The sequence below is a fragment of the Urocitellus parryii genome, chromosome 11 (assembly GCF_045843805.1).
Source record: "Urocitellus parryii isolate mUroPar1 chromosome 11, mUroPar1.hap1, whole genome shotgun sequence".
In the NCBI taxonomy this organism is placed as follows: domain Eukaryota; kingdom Metazoa; phylum Chordata; class Mammalia; order Rodentia; family Sciuridae; genus Urocitellus; species Urocitellus parryii.
In genome coordinates, this window is record NC_135541.1 from 24,761,530 (window position 1) to 24,781,830 (window position 20,301).

Sequence of the window (20,301 nt, forward strand, 5' to 3'; positions counted from 1 at the left end):
CTACTTCTGCATGTCACACTGCAGCAGCAACACAATGGATGGGTCGCTTTTGGCTGCCTCCTTGAACTCCTCCAGTGTAATATGGTCGTCCTTATCCTGGTCCATCTTCTTGAAAATCTTGTCCACGCGCTGCTGGGGTGTGAGCCCATCCTGGTTCATGCGCATCATGATCACGGTGCCCACCATCTTATAGATAGCCTGGTGGAGCAAAGAGGGAGGTGTGAACACCCACAGAGGGAGGGAGGGCCGAGAGTAAATAAAAGGCATCTGCAGAAAGGGAGGGAGAATACGGGGAGGGAGCCAGGATACTGGGAGGTGATATATGGTCATTAAGACACCTCAAATTGGGGCTGGGGTTGTGGCTCAAGTGGTAGCGTGCTTGCCTAGCACACGTGAGGCACTGAGTTCAATCCTCAGCACCACATAAAAATAAAGGTATTGTGTCCACCTAAAACTAAAATAAATAAATAAATAAATAATTTTTAAAAAGACGCCTCAAGGCTGGGGATGTGGCTCAAGCTGTAACACGCTTGCCTGGCATGTGCGGGGCACTGGGTTCAATCCTCAGCACCACATAAAAATAAAATAAAGATGTTATGTCCACCGAAAAACTAAAAAAAAATAAATATTAAAAAAATTCTCTCTCTCTTAAAAAAAAAAAAAAGACACCTCGAATCAAGCATGTCTCAAACCCAACTCTTCACCCCTCCGCCTGTTCTTCCTCAGCGTTCCCTGTCTCCGTAAGTGGCAACTTCACTCCGACAGCTGTTAGACCAAAAACTTTGATGCCATTCTTGATTCCCCTCCTTTTCACACCCCATGGACACACCCTTCAGCAAACCTTGTGGGCCTCTAATTTTGCAGTAGATCCCATATCCATCCATCCATCCATTTCCTTCCACTTTCCCAGCTCCTTGATGATTGCAGCCTACACCAGCTTTTGACTACTGTGAAAGGCTCCTACGTGGTCTCCCTGCTTCTGCTGTCCCCTGCTGCTCATGGTCTATCCTCCACACCCACCTGACAGGATGAGTTGCTCCTGGCTCCCTATCAGACCACTTTCCTATCACTCTCCACTCCACTCCTCTCCAAGGATTCAGCCTCCTGCCCCTCCTTGAGCCTTGCAAACACCATCTCACCTACATTTATTTTCCTTCTGCTCCCTTGCCTTATTCAAGTTGCTGCTCACTTTTCCTCTATTGTTCTCTGCTCTTACTTTGATTATTCCCTTCACAGCACTTGCTGCCGGACCAACACAAGTTTATTGATAGATTTCTCTAAGTTCTCTAGAGGACTTAGTTCTCTAGAAGGAATCTCCCATGAACAGTGCCCTACTGCTGGTGATACTCAATGTTTATTTGTTTAAAGAATAAATGAGTTAAGAATTTAGGCTCTGAGCAGTCATTATGGCACACACCAGTAATCCCAGAGACTCAGAAGGCTGAGGCAGGAGGATCTCAAGCTCAAAAGCCAGCCTCAGTAATTTAGAGCGACCCTAAGAAATTTAGCAAGATCCTGTCTCAAAAACTAAAAAGGTCTGGGGATGTGGCTCAGGGGTTAAGCATCCCTGGATTCAATCCTTGGTACAATCAATCAATCAATAGAATTAATTAGGCTCTGGAGCCAGGTACTCTGGATTTGAATCAGGAACTGCTATTTGCTGCTTCGTTTTCCTCCTCTGTAAAACGGAGATTCTGACAGCATCTACCCCATAAAGACCCGATCCTGAGAAGCAGGCATGAGCAAGCTGGGAACCCAGCAGCGAGGCCTAAGGGAGGATGGCAGGAGAAGCCTAGGGACACAGAGTCAGGGACGCCCACCGGGCCCGCCGGGCCTCGCCCTTCCTAGCGCACCTCGATGATCTCCAGCATCTCCAGGCGCGTGATGCGCCCGTCGCCGTCCAGGTCGTACATCTCAAAGGCCCAGTTGAGCTTTTGCTCAAAGCTACCGCGGGAGGTGACCGACAGGGCGCAGATGAACTCCCGGAAGTCAATGGTGCCATCACCATTCTTGTCGAAGGTGCGGAAGGCGTGCTGAGCAAATTTGGAGGCGTCGCCGTAGGGGAAGAACTGTGGAGCGAGTGGGAGGGGTTGGGGCGCAGCGACAGCCTCGCCACCATGTCCCCCCCTCCCTGCCGCCTCCCCCCTCCTGGGGCGCCCTCCCTATCCTCCTCCAGCCGTACTGGGTACCCGGACACCTCGCCTCGCCCCGCCCCACCTTGATGTAGAGCTGCTGGAACTCCTCCAGGTTGAGGATGCCGCTGGGGCAGTCCTTCAGGAAGCCCTTGTACCACTGCTTCAGCTCCTGCTCGCTGAACTCCGTGTTCTGAACCAGGTCCTCCAGCACCTCCGGGGCCAGCTTGCTGTTGGTCTTCCCCATGGCGGGGCCTGGGGACAGAGAGCTACCTCAACTTGGTCTAGAGCAAGAGTCTCGCCTCGAGAGTGGTCCCCAAATCCCCTTCAACACCTTTCTGCACCCCATTCCCTTCCATAAATCCTTCCGTGGCCAGGATCTCTCCTTTCACAACAGGCCCCCTCCTCTGGCTACCCAGCTCAGCAAGCCCCACCTGGGTACAGCAGGCAGTTCTTCACCCACCCCTCCTACAGGAGGCCACCCTCCCTTCCTCCCCACCCCCTAGTGATCCCCCTCTCCCCTACATGGAAGGGTTTTTTTCCCTTTGGGACACTCCCCCATAACAGGACCTCCTTTCTCCCCATCACATCCTGCATCCCAAAGTAGGCCTTCCTCATAGGGGGTCCACAGCCTTCACATTCACAGCTGGCCGTCCTGCAGCAAGCCACAATTTTCATCCTCTCCTCTTCCACTTTCGACAGCTCCCCACACCTGTAGCATAAAGCCCCAACTCCTCTCCCTCCTATGCAGAGCTTTCTGCACTCAGTCCCCTCCCTCCTTGGCAGGCTGCTGTCCTACCAGGGACCTGAGGCAGGTTCCTAGTGTGACCCCCTGGCTCTGTCTCACAAGTTTTTTCTCAAGGCCTTCCTGGGCCACCCTAGCAGGAAGCTTCTCTTCCTCTTTCCTGTGTACAAATAGAAAATCTTCGCCTGGAGCATTGATGACCCTGATTACATCAATTTTCATTAACCCATTCATTCCCATAGCACTTTTTGAGGCTGACTATGTGTGCTAGGCCTTGTGCTAGGGAGGGAGATAAACACAATACAAGCCTTCAATAACTCATAATTGGGTCAATTGGGTAGAAGACTGGGGCTTTCAACCCATGTCAAGGAATTTGACTTTACCTATAGGAAACAGAACCTGGGGCTTTAAAACCAAGGACTTTGAAACTAACAACACTTAAAAGATGTTTTAATATGCCAGGTGCTGAGGATCTAGAAAGAAGGGATGCATTTTGGAATTTTTCTTTGGCTACAGTATGCAAAATAACTTAGGATGGGGGTAGGTAGAGCAGGGAGGGGCCTGCCACACAGTTTAGGTGACATAATTATGCTAGGGCAGGTGCTGTGGAGACATGTGGATGAATCAGGAGATGTTAGAAGGGGACATTGGTAGGGCTTGGTGACTGGTTGGATGGAGGAGTAAGAAGGGCACAGAAGTTAAGGCAAATGCTCACATTTGGGACTGAATAGATGGAGGTGTTTTGTTGAGAAGCAGGCTTGGGGAGGATTGAATCAGTCCCACACTGGGATGGGAGCCCCTCTAGTGACCTGTATAAGGGAAAGCATTTGAAGAGGGTAGCCAGGCCCTGAAGTGTGGGTGGGTACTCCTATCTGACTCCCATGGAAGAAATGTCCCTCAGAACCTGGGTTTCCCAGGACACAATCTGGGAGGTTGGGTCTTGGGATGTAGCTCCATGGTAGAGCACTTGTGTAGCATGTGCAAGGCACTGGGTTCAATCTTCAGCACTGCATAAAAAATAAATCAACAAATAAAATTATGGAACTGTGTCCATCTACAACTAAGAAAATATTTTAAAAAAAAACCCTAGGAGGTGATTTTGACCTGCCTAGAGTCTCTCTGGAGGGAAGCCAGGCTGTCAGCCACCTGATTTGACCCACCAACCTCCTTTGCTGTGTAACCTTAAGCTAGTTACAGGATATCTCTGGGCCCCAGGTCCCCCCCCCACTGGGCCATGAGGAAGATCAGGGAGCAATAAAAGTGGCAACATCCTTCCCCACCTACCACCCCCAGAGAATGAGGAGTCCTATGCAGTAAAAAGCCAGGGTGGGGGAGGGGGGTGAGGCACATCATCTTCAGGAACCTGGGTCTATGAGGTCCTAAAGAGCTGCATTGGGGCCAGAGACAAGGGTGCTTCTGGGACACTCATGGGCAAAAGGAGTCAGAGTTCATACTTAGCTGCCCCCTCCCCAAGTCCAAAGATTCTGTAGTCTCAGGGTATCAGCAAGGAAGCTCGAGAACCCAGAGGCAGAGGTGTCTGATGGGGGAGGCACAGCTTCTCCCCATTGTCTCCTATGGCATGTGTCTGAGTGTCTGCGTGAGGGGCTGAGTAGGTACGTGGGAGGATGTCATTGTATCAGGCTGCAAATCTGTCAGAGCACACATGTCTCTGTGTGTGTCCTGGTGCCTGTGTGGCCCTCACCTGCTGCCCTCTTTCTCCTCCCTGCCTTGCGCTACATTTCCCACAGTTCTGTCTCCTATTTGCCTCTACTGGGTCCCAGACCCAATGAGGACCAGGATTCTTCCTTTATTTCTGCTCTTCTCCTTTGCTCTTTGGTCAGAAGATGAAAGCTGGCAATCAATCATCCTTTAAGCTCATCCCCTTATTTTAGTGAAAACTGAAATCAAGCGAGAGGGAAAAACTGGCTCAGGGTTACCCAGCAGGTCAGTGCCCAAGCTGAATCCTTGCCAACTGCCTGGACCATCCTCCATACATCATGGCTAATCGTGCTCAGCTCAGACTTTCTCCACCCCTACCTGGCTTCTGGAAAAATCCACTCTGATCTTCCTTTTGCCTCAGTGAGACCATCTTGCCTGAACTCCAGGCCATAGTCTCTGATACCCAGGAAATATCCACACTAGTGTTGATTCCCCCAGCATTTCTGAGTCAATCTGTCTACAGCCAAACTCACTCTGGACTTGGGACTATTTGTCCTCTCAGTTGAATCTGTTCTCTCTCCTCATCCCTGGGGTTGGCAGAGGTAAACTCTTTCAGTTTTTCCCTCTTTCTTTTCAAACCCAGATCAAATTTGCCATCAAGTCCTCTTCCTTCCTTCCTTTCTCCCTCCCCACCCATTTCTGTGTTGGGAGTTGAACCCAGGGACTCATGTGAACCATGTAAGGACTGAGGTTCATCTACAACCTTCTTTAATTTTTATTTTGAGAAAGGCTCTTGCTAAATTGCCCAGGTTGGCCTCAAACTTGCAATCCTACTGACTCAGCCTCACAAGTAATTGGGATTGCAGGCATGCACCACTGCACCTGGCTCTGTGGTTTATTCTTATTATTAGTAGTACTGGGGATTGAACGTAAGTGTGATTAACCACTGAGCCACATCCCCAAGCTTCTTACTTTTATTTTGAGACAGGATCTTGCTAAGTTGCTTAGGGTTTCGCTAAGTTCCAGAGGCTGGCTTTGTACTTGCAATTCTCTTGCCTCAGGCTGGTTTCTTTCTTTGAAACACTCCCGAAACATTCACTATCCATGTCCAGGGGCAGAAATCCAGATGGTGTTCCACATGCCAAGCCAGGCCCATGCCCAAGGGGGTTCACCTGCCTCACAGGAAGTGCCTTCCCTCTGACTCTTCTGTTCAGAGGAAGTACACCCAGCCCCCGGAGTTACAATAAGGGCAGAGGCAGCCATGTTCGTTGGCCCTTTGAAACTCCAGAATCTTCTAAAATCTGGTTTCAGGATGCTCAGCTATCTCACCTTACCTCCCATTGCTCCCCTCACTGCCACATCCTCTTAAGCCAGACTTCTCACAGATAGAATAGACCTCACCTATTTGTTTGGCTAATTTCCTTTCCTCCACCATCCTTTTTCTCTTCTGGGCTGACACAAAGCTACAATCAGCCTTCAGGGCCCAATTCCTGATGATTATCCTTTTCCAGCCTGGACAGTGGGTAGGCAGCAGCACAGGCTCAGCACTCTGAGTACCAAAAGACTGTGCACCCTATGACTCTGTAGCAGAGACCTCACCTGGTGCTCAAGAATTTCAGGGGAGGCCTTTCCTGAGCTAGGAAAAGTTCCCCAGGACTTTTGCTCAATGGTAAAGAGCTTATCCCTACACAGTAGGACCCAGACCACTTTTGAGAAGCTTGGTTACTGAGAAAAGTGCTCTTCCCATTGTTCCTGAATCTGCCTTCTTGTACCTCTCCCCCGCGGTTCTCTGTCCGATATGCATATATGTAGCACCCTGCAGAGGCTTGGAGGCACTGCCCAGGACTCAGCCATATTCAATGAACATCTCTTAGTAGATTATGTGAGAAGAGCAGAGCCCCTTTCTTCCTTGTAACTATGTCACACTGTCTTTTTTGGGGGGGGGAGGGGTGCTGGGGATCGAATCCAGGACCTTGTGCATGCACGGCAAGCACTCTACCAACTGAGCTATATTCCCAGCCCTAATACATTGTCTTGTTTACCTGTGCTTTTTCTATGGTACCCACTTTAGAGACAATGAATCCAGAGCCAGGGAAAGGAAGGGTTCATCCAAGGTCAACTAAGCCCATGAGCAGCAAAGCAAAGGCCAGAACCTAGCTTGGGGCATATTCTGTTGGAGCCATGGCCTCTGGAGAGCTGTGCTCCAGCTGAGAAGCTGGCACTGCCCCCAAACACAAAACTGTTGCTCCTCTGTGCTTAGAGGTTTCTTCTAGAGGGCTCAGGGTTATGGGCTTCGAGTGGAGAGGTGGCAGTGAGGGTGGGAGGGACTGAAGGAGGCAATAATCCCACACTCTCGCCCAGCTTCAGAGAAGCTGGTGCTGAGGCGGTTGCTATGGTGACAACAGCTCCCTGGTCAGGAGATTTTCTCTTTGCTCTCCTCCCTTTGCTCTTCTTCAAGCAGCAGCAATAACAGCTGCAGCCAGGTCTTCTCCCTCTCCTTCTTCATGAGAGGCAGGGTGTGAAAAATAAAGGGTAAGCTCTATTGGTCACCTCCTATTTGGAGCTGTCCAAATCAGGGTGGACTAGTAGTCGAGGAGAGACTCCCTAAGAGAAGGGGCCTGGAGGAGGTGGCCTGTATCTAGGCCTGGGTAAGAAGTAATGTCCCTTCAGTGAGGACTGAAGTTGTTCAGGCCTCCTCTGTGAAATATCCTTATGGTTCAGAGCCCTGTTTTCCCATAATCAGCCATAGAACCAGAGTGTGTCAGTGTGGAAGGCTATTCAAGATCATCTATCCTGTGCCTGCCACCTTACCATTCAACCAAAGATCAGAGAGGAAAGTAACTTGACCAGGGTCAAATAAACCACTGAGGCAAAGGCAAGATTTGCACCTAGCTCTTCTGCCTTCCAGGTTCAAGTCACCTTAGGGAAAGGAATGACACAGTCCACATGGAATTTTGGCATGGTCCCTGAAGAATAGCAGGAAGACAAGAGAGGGAGCAACAAGGCTTAGGAAGGCTAGAGAGATACAGATTAGATATTTGAGAGGCGGAATGAGAGGACTTGGTTCTTTGGTTGTGAGGGGTGAGAGGAGAAGGAAGTATGGAAGCTGAAGCCTTGGCAGCCAGTGACAGGGTAAGGATAGTCTACTGTAGGGTGGCATCCCTGGTTCATCCTCCATCCAGAAAAAAGAGACCAAATATGGGGACTTCTGCCTAGTACTGGGGACCACTGGAGGTGGGCTGCTGAGAGAATGTCTGGGTGGGAGGGTGCTTCTTCTCTCCTTCAGGTATGCTGGGAGCTGTCAGCTTGAGGGATGGGAAGTGGTGACAATGTAAGCAGGGAGTGGGCGCCCTGTGGAGGTGGGCTGTCTTTGGGGACAGAGCCCATGGTGTGAAGGGCGATGAGTTGCCGGAGGAGCTGGTGGGGACTCTCTGGAGGTGGGAGGTTGCCATGGGGCTAGGCAGACTAGCCATCTCCAAAGGCAACAGGAGGGTGACTGGTGCCTCTAGCACCAACACCACCACACCCCCACGCCCCCAGGTAGGTGTATGTGTGAGCCTGTGAGCTCTGGGAGCCAGAGCCATGGATGTTCTTACCTGAGCTGGGGGTAACGAGGCGGCTTCCTTCCTTGCACCAGGGGACCGGGTCTGAGGTGGAGGTCCCCTGTCCCCGGTCCTCCAGATGCTACTACTTATGGAGGACCCAGGATCGGGAGAAGAATTAGGGGACAGAAGAACAGGTTGCAGAGGAAGAGTGGAGGGGGAGGGGTCTAGGGCCTCCGCCCAGCGGGGTTGCTCAGAGGGCCCGGCCCCACCCGCGTTACCTGAGGCCGCTCGCCGGGTCTCCGGATCGCTCTGAGCCTCGGCGGGCCGCGGAGGCTAGGCTGGCTCGCGGGCGGGCAGCTGGGCTTCCCAAGGTCCACGCCGGAGCCGCCTCCCAGCTCTTGTATCACTATGTGCCCCTGGAAGGCGACACGATTTGCATAAGCCCCGCCCCACCCCGGGCAACTTGGACGTCGATTGGCTCTGCGGGGCCGAGTGGCAGGCGGGGTTTCAGGTGGGGATGGGGTGGCCAGTGAGGCCCAGGCACAGAAGCGCGCCCCGCCCGCCAGCGCTGACCTTCTCGGAGTCTCCAGGATGCGGGAGGACTGTACCCCTATCTTTACCCCTTCCCTGAGGCTCAGACCCCGGGTCACAGTCTGGGGTGAAAACTACAGACAATTGAAGTGGATTCACAAAAACAACCGCACCGTTGCTATGGAAACGAGAGAACCACAGCCGAATCTCTAAGCCCTCTCTTCCTGGGCCCCAGCGGGGGTGGGGGTGGAAGAGGGGATGACTCACAAGATGAGACCCCCCCACCTCTCCATATCCCACCCGAAACTGGAAAGAGAAAACGAGCAGTGCCGAGTGACAGGTGGGGGAGAGAAGAGTCGGGATGGTCAGCAGCTCCTGCCTTTGCACCACCCGCCCCCCATAACCCACTCTCCTCACTCCGTGAAACAGAGAGGAGGGTAGGTGTACGCAGAGAGCGCAGTATGGATGGTGAATATTCAACCTCTACCTGTCCCCAAGCTAGATTACCCCGGCAGCTCTTAATTCCATCCCTTCTCAGACAAGCTCTATCCTTATTTCTGGAAGACCCCCAAAAGGTCTCTCGTATTGTCTCGTAGAAGGACCCCTCTTCCTACCTTAAGGACCCCTGCATTCCCCACCCTCCGGTGTTCCCTGCCCTAGATGGAGCCTGTCCCCAGCCGCCGCCAGTCTCCGGCTTCGGATGTTGACACAAACCCGAGGCGGTTTACACTGAGCGGGTCTGGAAGGTTTCAGGGCCCCGGGAACACCTCCTCCCCGCGTTTGGGGGTCTCCCCCAAACCTGGCCACGCCATTCAGGCAGCACCGGCATGTGAGGGCTCACAACTTAAGGAGGTAGAAAGGAACCCTTTTATGCCAAAGTGGGGGTGAAAGGCGAGCAGAAATGCCTGGGCTGGGCCGCGTGCGAGGGAGGGCCTTGTAGGGATCTATTAAAAGTGGGGCGGGACGCCTGGAGATTGGTCGAATGGGATCGCAGATGCTAAGAAGCAGGTCTTCTGTCCAAGCAGCAAATGTAGAATTGGGAGAGCGATGGGGGATGGGGACAGGCCTGCCACCAGTGGAGATGAGGTTTCTGGGGCTGATCCAGAAACCTCCAGGATAGGCAGGCTGAAGAGGAACCAATAGGCCCCCGTTCCTGCCTTGATTTTGCTGTCCCATTCTCCTGGCTTCATGATGTGTCTCTATGGGTCTCTCTGGGGCCCTAGCTGGGGTTTAGGGGCTCCTCGCTGGAGCCTAGCAGGGAGCTAGGGACCTGCCCCTCCAGATAGGAGGCACTTCTCTGGCACCTTTTGTTGGTGACTATGAGGGACAGGTGTTAGAAAGCCCTCTTTTGCTTTCCAGGCAACTCCTCTGCTCTGGGCCCTGGGGACCCAGAGGTGGGCAGAAACTGTCCTGCTTTCAGTTAACCATAGTACAAGGCACAAGGAAGTGGGGATAGGCAGCATTTGCTGGAAATAGTATCTGAAACCCTAAAATGGAGTCCCATTTTTGCAGATGATTCTATATGTGACCATGAGCAGGACCTTTCTCACTCTGGGTCTCCTAGTCTGCAAAATGTGGGAGCTAGTACAGAAGATCCAGTGGAACAGAGGAAGAATTTCAAGTCGGAAATTCTTTTGGGGGTCTTCCAGAAATAAGGATAGAGCTTGAAAATTTCTTTAAATTAAAGAAATTTTAAAAGAAAAGAAAGTATCACATTGAACAGAGTTAGATGGGACTGAATCTCTACTCTATGAGGCAGGTGCTAATGTTACCACTAGGCAACATATTGAGAGCTTACTTTGTGCCAGGTGCTATTCTAGAACTTTACAGTAGTCCCCTTTACTGGTGTTTTTGCTTTCTGTGGTTTTAGTAACCTGCAGTCAATCATAGTCTGAAAATATTAAATAGAAAGTTTCAGAAATAAAAAATTTATAAGTTTTAAAGTGTATTCTGTTCTGAGCAACATGATGAAATCTCATGCCATCCCTCTCCATCTCTCCATCCTGCCTTGGATATGAATTATCCTTTTGCCCAATGTATCCATGCTATATATACAATCTGCCTGTTAGTTATAGTTAGTGGGTTATCATAGTGCTTGGTTTCAAGTTATCCTTATTTTACTTAATAATAGCTGCAACCAGAGTAGTGATGCTGGCATTTTGGGTATGCCAAAGAGAATCCATAAAGATGTCCTTTAAGTAAAAAGGTGAAAATTCTTGACTTAATAAAATTGTATGCTGATTGTTAAGAGCTGTAACAAGAATGATTCTTCTATCCATGAAATTGTGAAGAAAGGAAAAGAAATGAGTGTTAATTTTGCTTTTGTACCTCAAACTACAAAAGTCATGGCTTAGTTAAAATGAAACAGGCATTAAATTATAGGGTTCTATACATCTGCAGTTCAGACATCTTCTTAGAGTCTTGAAATATATTCATCATTGATAAAGAAGAACTACAATATATATGCATATTACTTAATTTACTCCCAATAATAACTCTATCAGGCAGGCCCTATTATTACCCCACTTAACAAATAAGGAAATGGAAGCCAAGAATAGTTAGGTAATTGCCCCAAGTTCACATAGCAAGGAAGTCTACAGAGCTGGGATTTGAACCCATGCAGTCTGTGGGCTAGAGCCCACAGTCCTAGCCGTACACAATACTGCTTCCTTAAGGTCCTTCAATTCTTTGGATTGGAATATTCATATGTGATTCCCCAAGGCATTAGAAAACTCCTGAAAATAGCTTCTCATTCTCAGGCAAGTAAGACATAGGATTCCAATAACATAAAAGAGCTGGTATTAGTGAGGATAGGTCCTCCTAAATGGCAAGAGAGCCAATATGTGGTTCTCCTGATCATCCCCACTTTTTGTATTTTGGAGGTACAGGGAATTGAACCAAGGAGCACTTTACCACGTAGTCATATCCCCAACCCTTATTATTTTTTATTTTGAGACAGGGTCTTACAAAGTTCCTTAGAGACTTGATAGTTTGCTGAGACTGGCCTTGAACTCACGATCCTCCTGGGTCAGCTTCTTGAGTCACTGGGATTACAGGCATGCATCACTGCACCTGGCCTGTCCCCATCTACTGGGCAGGACCACCCATGCAGCCTCACCCCTAAATCATCTTGAGGCCCAGAGACTATTCATGAGCCCATCTGTACCTGCTTACAATGCTCAACTCTGAGACCCTGGTTCCCTTAGGTTTGATGTTTAAAGCAATAATAGCTGACATTGACTGAGTTATTTCACTGTGCACCAAACTCTCTGCCATGTCCTTTATCTGAATCTTCTCATTGTATCCTAAAGATGACCATTCTTGGAGTTAGTATTCAAAATATCTAACAAGCCATTCCATCTTTAGCATTACCAATCAGAATGCATGCTGGTCTTAGTGGTAGATCAAGGTCTTGGTAGCTCTCTGTTCTGTGAAGAGTTAACAAGAATTATTGGATCAAATAAGGCAAACAGGGGAGATGTCAGGGTCCTCTGAAGCCAAAGGATATGATTGTCTATTTACCAATCAATGTGGAAGTATTTTGATGTTTTCACAACCAGTTTAGCTGTGCTGGTGCATAAGAACAGAATTTCAGCCCCTTTATTTCATGACAGTGGATGGAGGTTCAGAGGGGTTAGATAACTTGCTTATTTTAACACGGTTCATTAGCAGCAGAACTGGGATTCCATCCTAGGTCTGACTCCAAGGCCCATACTCCTAATCACGGACCATTCTGTGTGCCTGGGAAGGAATAGTGACAGACTATGTTGTGTAGCTGGAGGTTAAACCAGAGAGTTGTGGCTTACGTTCTGAGACTCTGTCATGGCCTTGCTGTTCTCAGGGGTGGAGTCTTGGTGAACACCAGTTCTACATAGAATGAGGAAGGCAGAGCAAACTGCCAAGAAAGAGAGCATGGTTGTGCAGGAGACCTCAAAAGAGGACATGGAGGGAATTGAGGCCTGGTAGAGTTCCTGTGAGGGTAGAGAGTGGTCACTTCAATTCACTCACCAAACTGCTAGCATTCCTCTCATCCCCAGTCTAGTACAGCGCATTTATGACGGATAATGTTTCTCTGATTCCCTGGGTTTTCTCCACCAAGGCTAGTGTAGCCTGGTGACAGCTGGAATTCCCCTGGGTCCTAGATAGTTCACAATCTCCTCTGTGGTTGGGAGAGAGTGAGATCACCATAGTTGATGTCCTTCCCTTTTTCCTATTGGCTAAACAGGACTTTTTTTTTTTTTTTAATTTCTAAAACAGAAATCAATCACTGTGTGTGCATGCGGGGGTGGGGGGCGCATTTGTCTGTCTGTCTCCCCACCCCTTTGCTTGTTAATACATGATGACTAAAATGGTTGTACAAGAATAAAGTTTTCTGTAATCCCTGAGTGATAACTTCAGGGAACCATGTGCTTCTACCTACCCTGTATGTATTGCCTCTTCTCCTGGAGAAGCCTGTGTGTGGTGGCGTAAGTGCATAAACTCAAGCCAGCCTGCCTTCGTTTGTATCTCAGCCCTGCCACTTACCAGCCACTTACCACCGGCGTACCTCGAGTTCAATCCCCAGTACCCCCCCAAAAAAGTTTATTTTTCTATGTCTGTTTCCTCATCTATAAAATAGGGATAATAAAGACAGTACTTAATTTACAGGGCTATCCTAAGAACAGATTTTTTCCTTTAGGAAATTACCAAGTCTTGGTTGTGTACTGTCTTGGTGGGAACTGTCAATCCAGGTGTCTTGACTTTCCTTAGCCAAGGATTGGACATAGGTTCAACCAAATTATTCTCCCTCCCTCTCTTCTCCAAGCTAATCTGAATCTTGGATACAGTGACTCAAGGGTAGGAGATGGTTAATACCTGTTTATTCTCTGACATGCCCTGATGACTCCTTCCATTTGTTTCTGCTATCTGAAGTCCCCTTGGGTTTGGCTTGTCCTTTCCAATATCTGTATTTTCTGCTTTTTCCTTTGGTTTTGTAAGCTACCCCTCAAATTTTATTTCTTTTTTATTTCCTCCATGGATTATCTAGCTGTGATTTCTGTGTGCTTGCAAAGGAATATATATATATATATATATATATATATATATATATATATATATATATATAAAATTGACATATTTATCACCTGTTGCTCTTGGGTGACAAGTGACAGAGAATCCAGCCCACAATGGGTTAGGCAGAAAGTGAATGTAATGGGTCAAGCAAGGGGAAAATCCAGGAATAGATTGGACGTGAGAGCAGGCTGGATTCAGGGGCTTAACCAGAGTGATTAATATTTAATTTCCGGGACTTGGTTTTGCTCTCCTGAATGTTGTCTTCTTTCTTGAGATCCACATAAAGGCAAGATATCTTCCAGCATCTCTAGGCGAGCACACTCTCTACTTGGAGTCCTATAGATGAGTACTTCTCTTTTCCAGGGCAGCCTCTCAAAGTTGTGAGCTGGTTCTCATTGGCCTGATTTGAGACCCATGGTAACCTCAAAATCAATCCCTGAAGACAGGGACATATATTGCTCTGATTGGCTGGGGTTGAGTCACCTGCCTGTCCCTAAAGCTGGCAAAAACAACAGAGGTGACTAAAGTTTATAAAAACACATACATGCTGTACTATCAGAGTGCAGACTGCAAATAGATGGCACTCAAAGAGATAACTGAAGATAAGTTAAGGAGGAAACTATTTGCACAGGTTTGGGTAGGGTTATTTGCCAAACTCCCTGGAGCTAGAACAGTGGAGAGCCATTACTATTCCCAGGCCTCAGGGGACAGGGGAAGGAGCAAAGCTACTCCTGTCCAAATAGATTTCCAATGGGAGCTGTGGCCTTTGGTAAAGAAGCACAGCCACTACCCCATAGGTGACCTGGTAGAGATTGGAGGGATATAGAAAAATTACCTTGACCACCCTCCTTCTCTTCCACACACTTTCCTATTTGTGTCTCCCACATCCAAGGGGAAGAAAGAGGGTCACAAGCCTAGTGGATGCAATTCACCTGAAGACTCTTGGGAGCAGAGCAGAGTGAATTAGAGAGTGAGGACAAGCAGAAAGTATAATCTCCAAGTGCATAAGCTCTCAAGTCAGACGAACTTGGACAGGTGACTTAACCTCTCTGCAATTCAGTTTCCTAGTCAGTAAAGGGGAATATTAACAGAACTACTTGCTATGTGAGGATAAAGGTTTAGCAGAGTGTCTGACATGAGTAAGCAATACATTCCCATAAATATATAAATCATGGTTGTTAAGATACTACATGCACTGGGATAAAGTCTAAGCTGCTATAACAAATAGGCCCAAATGTACAATGATTTAAATGCAATAGAAGTTTATTTCTTGTTTATATACAGTTTGCATACTTGTTTACAGTTTAGGGTCATTGTAAGTTGATGGGTGGTTTTCCTTGTGGGGACTTAAGGACCTAGGCCCTTTCTCCCTTGTAGTTCTGCCATCCCCTCGGGTCTCCAGTGAGTTAAAAGGGAAGGAGAGTAGAGAAGGCATGCCTGTTTCTAAATATTAGCCCTGGGCTGGGTGCAGTAGCCCATGCTTATAATTCCAGCAACTATGGAGGCTGAGAGAAGAGGATTGCAAGAGTGAGGCCAGCTTGGGGAGCTTAGCACAATCCTGCCTCAAAATAAAAACTAGAAAGGGCTGGGGAGGGCTGGGGATGTGGCTCAAGCGGTAGCGCGCTCGCCTGGCGTGCATGCGGCCCGGGTTCGATCCTCAGCACCACATACCAACAAAGATCAGCACCACATACCAACAAAGATGTTGTGTCTGCCGAGAACTAAAAAATAAATATTAAAAAAAATTCTCTCTCTCTCTCTCTCTCTCTCTCTCTCTCTCTCTCTCTCTCTCTCTCCTCTCTCACTCTCTCTTTAAAAAAAAAAAAAAAAGAAAGAAAGGGCTGGGGATGTAGCTCATTGGTAAAGTGTCCTTAAGTCCCACCCCAGTACTGCAAATAAATAAATAAACAATTATAAAAGCTTTGCTCTGGAAGGAGCACACAGCATTTGCTCTCACATTCCAAGAAAACCAAACACCATTCTAGAATTTCAGAGAAGGATGTAAAACAAGAGACAGTATTCAAAAGTATTTGAAGGATTAAAGGAGCAAAAGGCAGAGATTACAAACTGTAGGAAGCCACTACCACCCTGAGGCTGGAAGGTGATATGCTATTCAGAGCCCAAGTGCGTTGGATCAGGGTTGGAGCTCCTGATTCCATGGACTCTGTAGGGTTGCTGCCCTACAGGAAACCAGGAGCTCACACTCTTGCAGATGCTGTGGTCTGGAAGTCTGAAGTCACCCCCTTCTGTTATTATCACTGCTAGAGCTAGAATTAGTGAGTTTCATGCTGCTGAGGCTACTGGAGTGCAGGCCACCACCAACGCCCCCCCCCCCAACACCACCAAAAAATGCTGGATGAGAGTTTTTATCTACCCTGCTGTTTTGCTGCTATGGCAGTTGCTGCTCCTACCATATCTAGAGAAAGGGAAAAAGCTTTTACCTTCCAAACTTCTACCAGTGAAACTCATTGGCACAACATTCTAGGGAGTCAGTTGATAAAGATATCTGAGAAATGAAGTGTACAAGCTTCCAGCCCCTTGCTGTACAGAGGGGAACATAGGATGAATAGCAGTGGGGGCAAACAGTGACTGGTACTATAACTTCAGTGTATTAAAGATTGTCATTTCAGCCACCTTTCTGAAGTGTTTGCCCAGCTTCAAAACTAGTTTGACAATCTCCCTATCCCCAGTGCTAGATTTCTATAAAGGAAGGGGAGGTACTCACCCCAGTTGCAGAGGGAGATAGGCTATTCTCTCACTTCATTCCTCGTATGTTTTTATTGATTGATTGATTGATTGATTGGTACTGAAATGCTCAACCACTGAGCCACATCCCCAGCCCTCTTTGTACATATTTTAATTTATTTATTTATTTAGTAGTGCTGGGGATTGAACCCAGGGACTTGTACATGCAAAAAAATTATTCTACCAACCGAGCCATATCCCCATCTCTCTCTATATATATTTTTTATTTTGAGACAGGGTCTTGTTAAGTTGCTTAGGACCTCACTAAGTTGCTGAGGCTGGGTTTGAAGTCGCGATCCTCCTGCCTCAGCCTCCTGAGCCTGCCTTATGGGTATATTTAAATGGTTTCTTTTCCTAAAACTCTGGGAAGGGGGACACCAAACAATTAGCTCAAAAAGTTTTGGAGTATCACCAAGAAGAGGAATGTGACTTATTTTCCAGTTTTATCTCAGCTGATGGATGTAAGGTTTGTTGATCTGCCTCAGTGTTGCAATAGCAGGGGTGAGATGAGGTGGGAAGATGTATTGGAGATAGAAGACGTGGTGGCAATGTCAACTAGAGAGAGGATGAAGGATGTGTCCTTGAATGGTAAATCCCTACATCCCTACAGTTATAAAGGATGGAACCTGTAGCCCAAGCACTGACAGATGAAACTTTTTGCAATGATGGAAATATTCTATATCTACACTGTCATGTCTAATACTAGTCATGTGTGGCTATTGAAATGTGGCTAATGCAAATGAAAAACTGAATTTAAAATTTTTATTTAATTTAAACTTAAGTAACTACACATAGATTATGGTTACTAGATTAGACAGTGCAGCTATAGATCTTAAAGCTAGGGGGAAGAGGAGAGCTGAAGGATTACTGGAACCTTTGCTAAGGAACACGATGTGCTGCCAATTGGGGATGTGTAGAAAAAAGATGTAGTTATATTCCAAGGGACCATTGATACCTAAGAGAATAGTTTGGGTTTGAGCATCTAACCAGCAGGCCTGCAGAGACTCCAAGTATTTAGTGTTCTATCCGGTATTCTATTCCTGACTCTAAGTATACAACTAAATTGTATTCATGGTGGTAAGACTGAAAATTCTCCTGGGCACAACAGAATAGCCATCCTGATTATTAAAATATCAAAACCCTTCCATACTACCTGGTAAACACCCACCTCCCCTAGTGCCTCCCTCCACCCTAGCCACTCTGCTCCCACCCCCAGGATTCCCTGGACTCTTGAGCTAACCTAGTCGGGTCTCTATTGCCCCTCCTTGGCCAGGGGCTTTCAGGATCCTGCTCAGGAGACTGGCCATTGACTTCTGATAGGTTGGTGCTGGCATCATCCTGGTTGTTACATATTTGGAACATCACCCTGGTCTTGGGCATTGAAAGCACAGTCACTGATGTGAGGTTACTCATGTAGGAGAACACTGCCATGACCCTAGTGAGCTGCTGGCCCCAACTCATTGTGGGCAGTCACAAGAGAAAAACCTTTTTCTTCTCTCTTTCCTCCTAAAATTGACACCAGGAAAACAATCACAAGGAGTGGGACAAGTGTGTAAGAGCTGCCTCCTGCTTCCAGCCACGAGAACCTCAAGTCCCGCCCTTCATGGAATGGGTCCTAGGAAAGATTAAAAGTGATATTGAAAACTAATTTGGATGGAATTTCACTGGCTGAAAGTGATTGAAATTATGGGTTGGGATGTGTTGGGTAGGAGGGAGACAGGAAAGAGCACCTTTGTTCCTGGTACTAACTTCCATATTGACCTCCTTCTTTTGTCTGCCATGGCTAGTCCCTGGCATAGACCCCTTCCTCATCTCTCATCACTGAGCCTTATCGTCCTATCTTTTGGACACTACACACACACACTCACACACACACACACACACACACACACACATCCCTACATGCCTGACATTCCTCAAAACCTTCTTAAAACTTCCAGAGGCCTCTGGAAATCTAAAATGGGCAGATCAAGTATTTAGGGGCCAGCCTAGCTCAAGCTTGAATAATTAGATATTGTATTCTGCGAGTCTGGAACTTTGAATGGAGAGGCACAGAAATCTTGTCATCAGAGCAGAATTGTATGGCTGGTGGTGCTCTAGGAAAAAAATAGTCCTGCGATGTCTTGCTATGGGGGCTCAGGTTCTCATCTTCTCTTTTGTGATGATTTCTTGGTTTTTCAATCTTTTCATGGAGTCCCTGAGGTTTCCCATAACCCTTCTAACATGTCACCTCCCCACCCCTGCTTCCATCTCGCAGCCTCCGCCCTTTTTTCCCTTAAGTTAGCCAGAGCTGGTTTCTATGGATCGCAGCCAGAGGCATCTCAACTAATAAAGGCCATTCAAGGTCAGAGACAGAAGATGCAGTGAGAGCCAGCTGCCAGCAGAGGGGGCTGCGGACTCACTTTGAAGGGACCTTTGAGTGGCCCCAAAGGCCTTTGAAAGAAAGGTGGGTGGGAGAGCCAGACAGTGGCCAAAAAGTTCTTTCTTGCAGCATTTTATCCCATCAAGAGCAAGGAGGCTGTACAAAAAGATTGTGAAATGGAAAGTCTGGGCCTTTGATCCAATCACAGCTACATCATTCTCTTCACTTACTGGTGACCTTGGGCAAGTCACCTAATCTTTCAGTTTTGTCACAGATAGAGCACCAGGATAGCACAGAGATGTACTTCAGGCCATGGGGACTCTTTCAAATACCTTGAGATTTGTGGTTCTAAAGCTGGGTAGGTGGGACAGCTGGATTTCTTCCTGGGAGAATTTGTGGTACTTCTGAGAACAGAAAATCCTAGAGCCCAGAACATGAGGATAGCCTAGGTAATCGAATTCATTCCTGATGTTTAGGATGATGAGAATTGGGCTGGGCCATGGCGGGGGCTGTGAGGCATCTTGGTGAGGGTATCCACCACTGAACATCTATGGCCTCCAGGGATAACCAGTTTGCTAGGAGGACACAGTGATGGTCTGATTGACTCACAGGTTCTCCCTGGATAGCCCTTAGGTGCACAAGGGTTAGAGGTTGTGGGACATTAAAGTGTTTTTACCCAACCAGGATAACTTTTTTTTTTTTTTTGCTTGTTTGTTTTTGGTATCAGGGATTAAACCTGGGGTGCTTAACCACTGAGCCCCATCCCCAGCCCCATCCCCAGCCCTTTTTTAAATTTTGAGACAGTGTCTCGCTAGGTTGCTTAGGGCTTTGCTAAACTGCAGAGGCTGGCTTTAAACTTGAAATTCTCCTACCTCAGCCTCCCAAGATGCTGGGATTTCAGGTGTGTGCCACTGCACCCAGCAGAACTGGTCTTTGCACCTGGTTCTCTAGGTACCATGGCCTTATATATAGTAGGGATTGACATAAGGCCCCCATCTGTCCAGTTCACCAGTTCACTGCTCTGGAACCACAACTGGATCTCTCTGGGTCCCCTCCATGGGTGATGTTCCTGCTGATGTGGAGACTGAAGTCTCCTCAGATTGTCCCAGGGGCAGCCTCAGTGGAATCAGTGTGTCCTATCATGGCCCTCAGGGAAGAGACCACATTATAATCGTCCCAGACCATGGCCATCACAGCCCAGAGTTCATGTAGCTGATGAGCGTTGGGTAGAATAGCTTCCTCCAAAGGTCCAGGTAATGCTCAGTAAGTAGATGCTCTCTGGTTTCTGCAGCATCTTCATGCCAACCAGCTTGAAGCCCAGCCTCTCAAAACCCCGGATCATAGCTCCAATGAGCTTCCACTGCACCCCATCGGGTTTCATTGAAATCAGAATCTGCTCTTGGGTCCAGGAGAGCCCTTTTGAGCCTGTGTGCATGAGCAGGCACAAGTTATTTCTTCACTTTAAAACTCATTCAAGAGGCTGGGGTTCAATCTTCAGCACCACATAAAAATAAAATAAAGGTATTGTAT

The 20,301-nt window shown here is 47.8% G+C and overlaps 1 protein-coding gene and 1 pseudogene across 2 annotated transcripts; both read right to left on the reverse strand.

Annotated features, from left to right (window-relative positions):
- Window positions 1-2,379, reverse strand: Hpcal4 (hippocalcin like 4). 2 transcript variants are annotated; one of them, XM_026393483.2, is made up of 3 exons: window positions 2,218-2,379; window positions 1,854-2,069; window positions 1-198 (listed from the first exon to the last, which is right to left on the reverse strand). In XM_026393483.2, the coding sequence occupies exons 1-3, from the start codon at window positions 2,377-2,379 to the stop codon at window positions 1-3; spliced, it is 576 nt and encodes a 191-aa protein (XP_026249268.1). The 2 variants fall into 2 exon arrangements, with proteins under 2 accessions (XP_026249268.1, XP_026249269.1); XM_026393484.1 differs by lacking the exon at window positions 1,854-2,069.
- Window positions 2,380-17,241: 14,862 nt separating this feature from the next.
- Window positions 17,242-20,071, reverse strand: LOC113186039 (nucleoside diphosphate kinase, mitochondrial pseudogene; annotated as a pseudogene).
- Between the last annotated feature and the right edge of the window lie 230 nt (window positions 20,072-20,301).

Coding starts and splice junctions, on each gene's coding strand:
- Hpcal4 (XM_026393483.2), bottom strand. CDS start 2,379: ATGGGGAAGACCAACAGCAAGCTGGCCCCGGAGGTGCTGGAGGACCTG. Junction 2,070..2,217: donor TCCAGCAGCTCTACATCAAG/GTGGGGCGGGGC, acceptor CTCGCTCCACAG/TTCTTCCCCTACGGCGACGC. Junction 199..1,853: donor AGATGCTGGAGATCATCGAG/GTGCGCTAGGAA, acceptor TTGCTCCACCAG/GCTATCTATAAGATGGTGGG.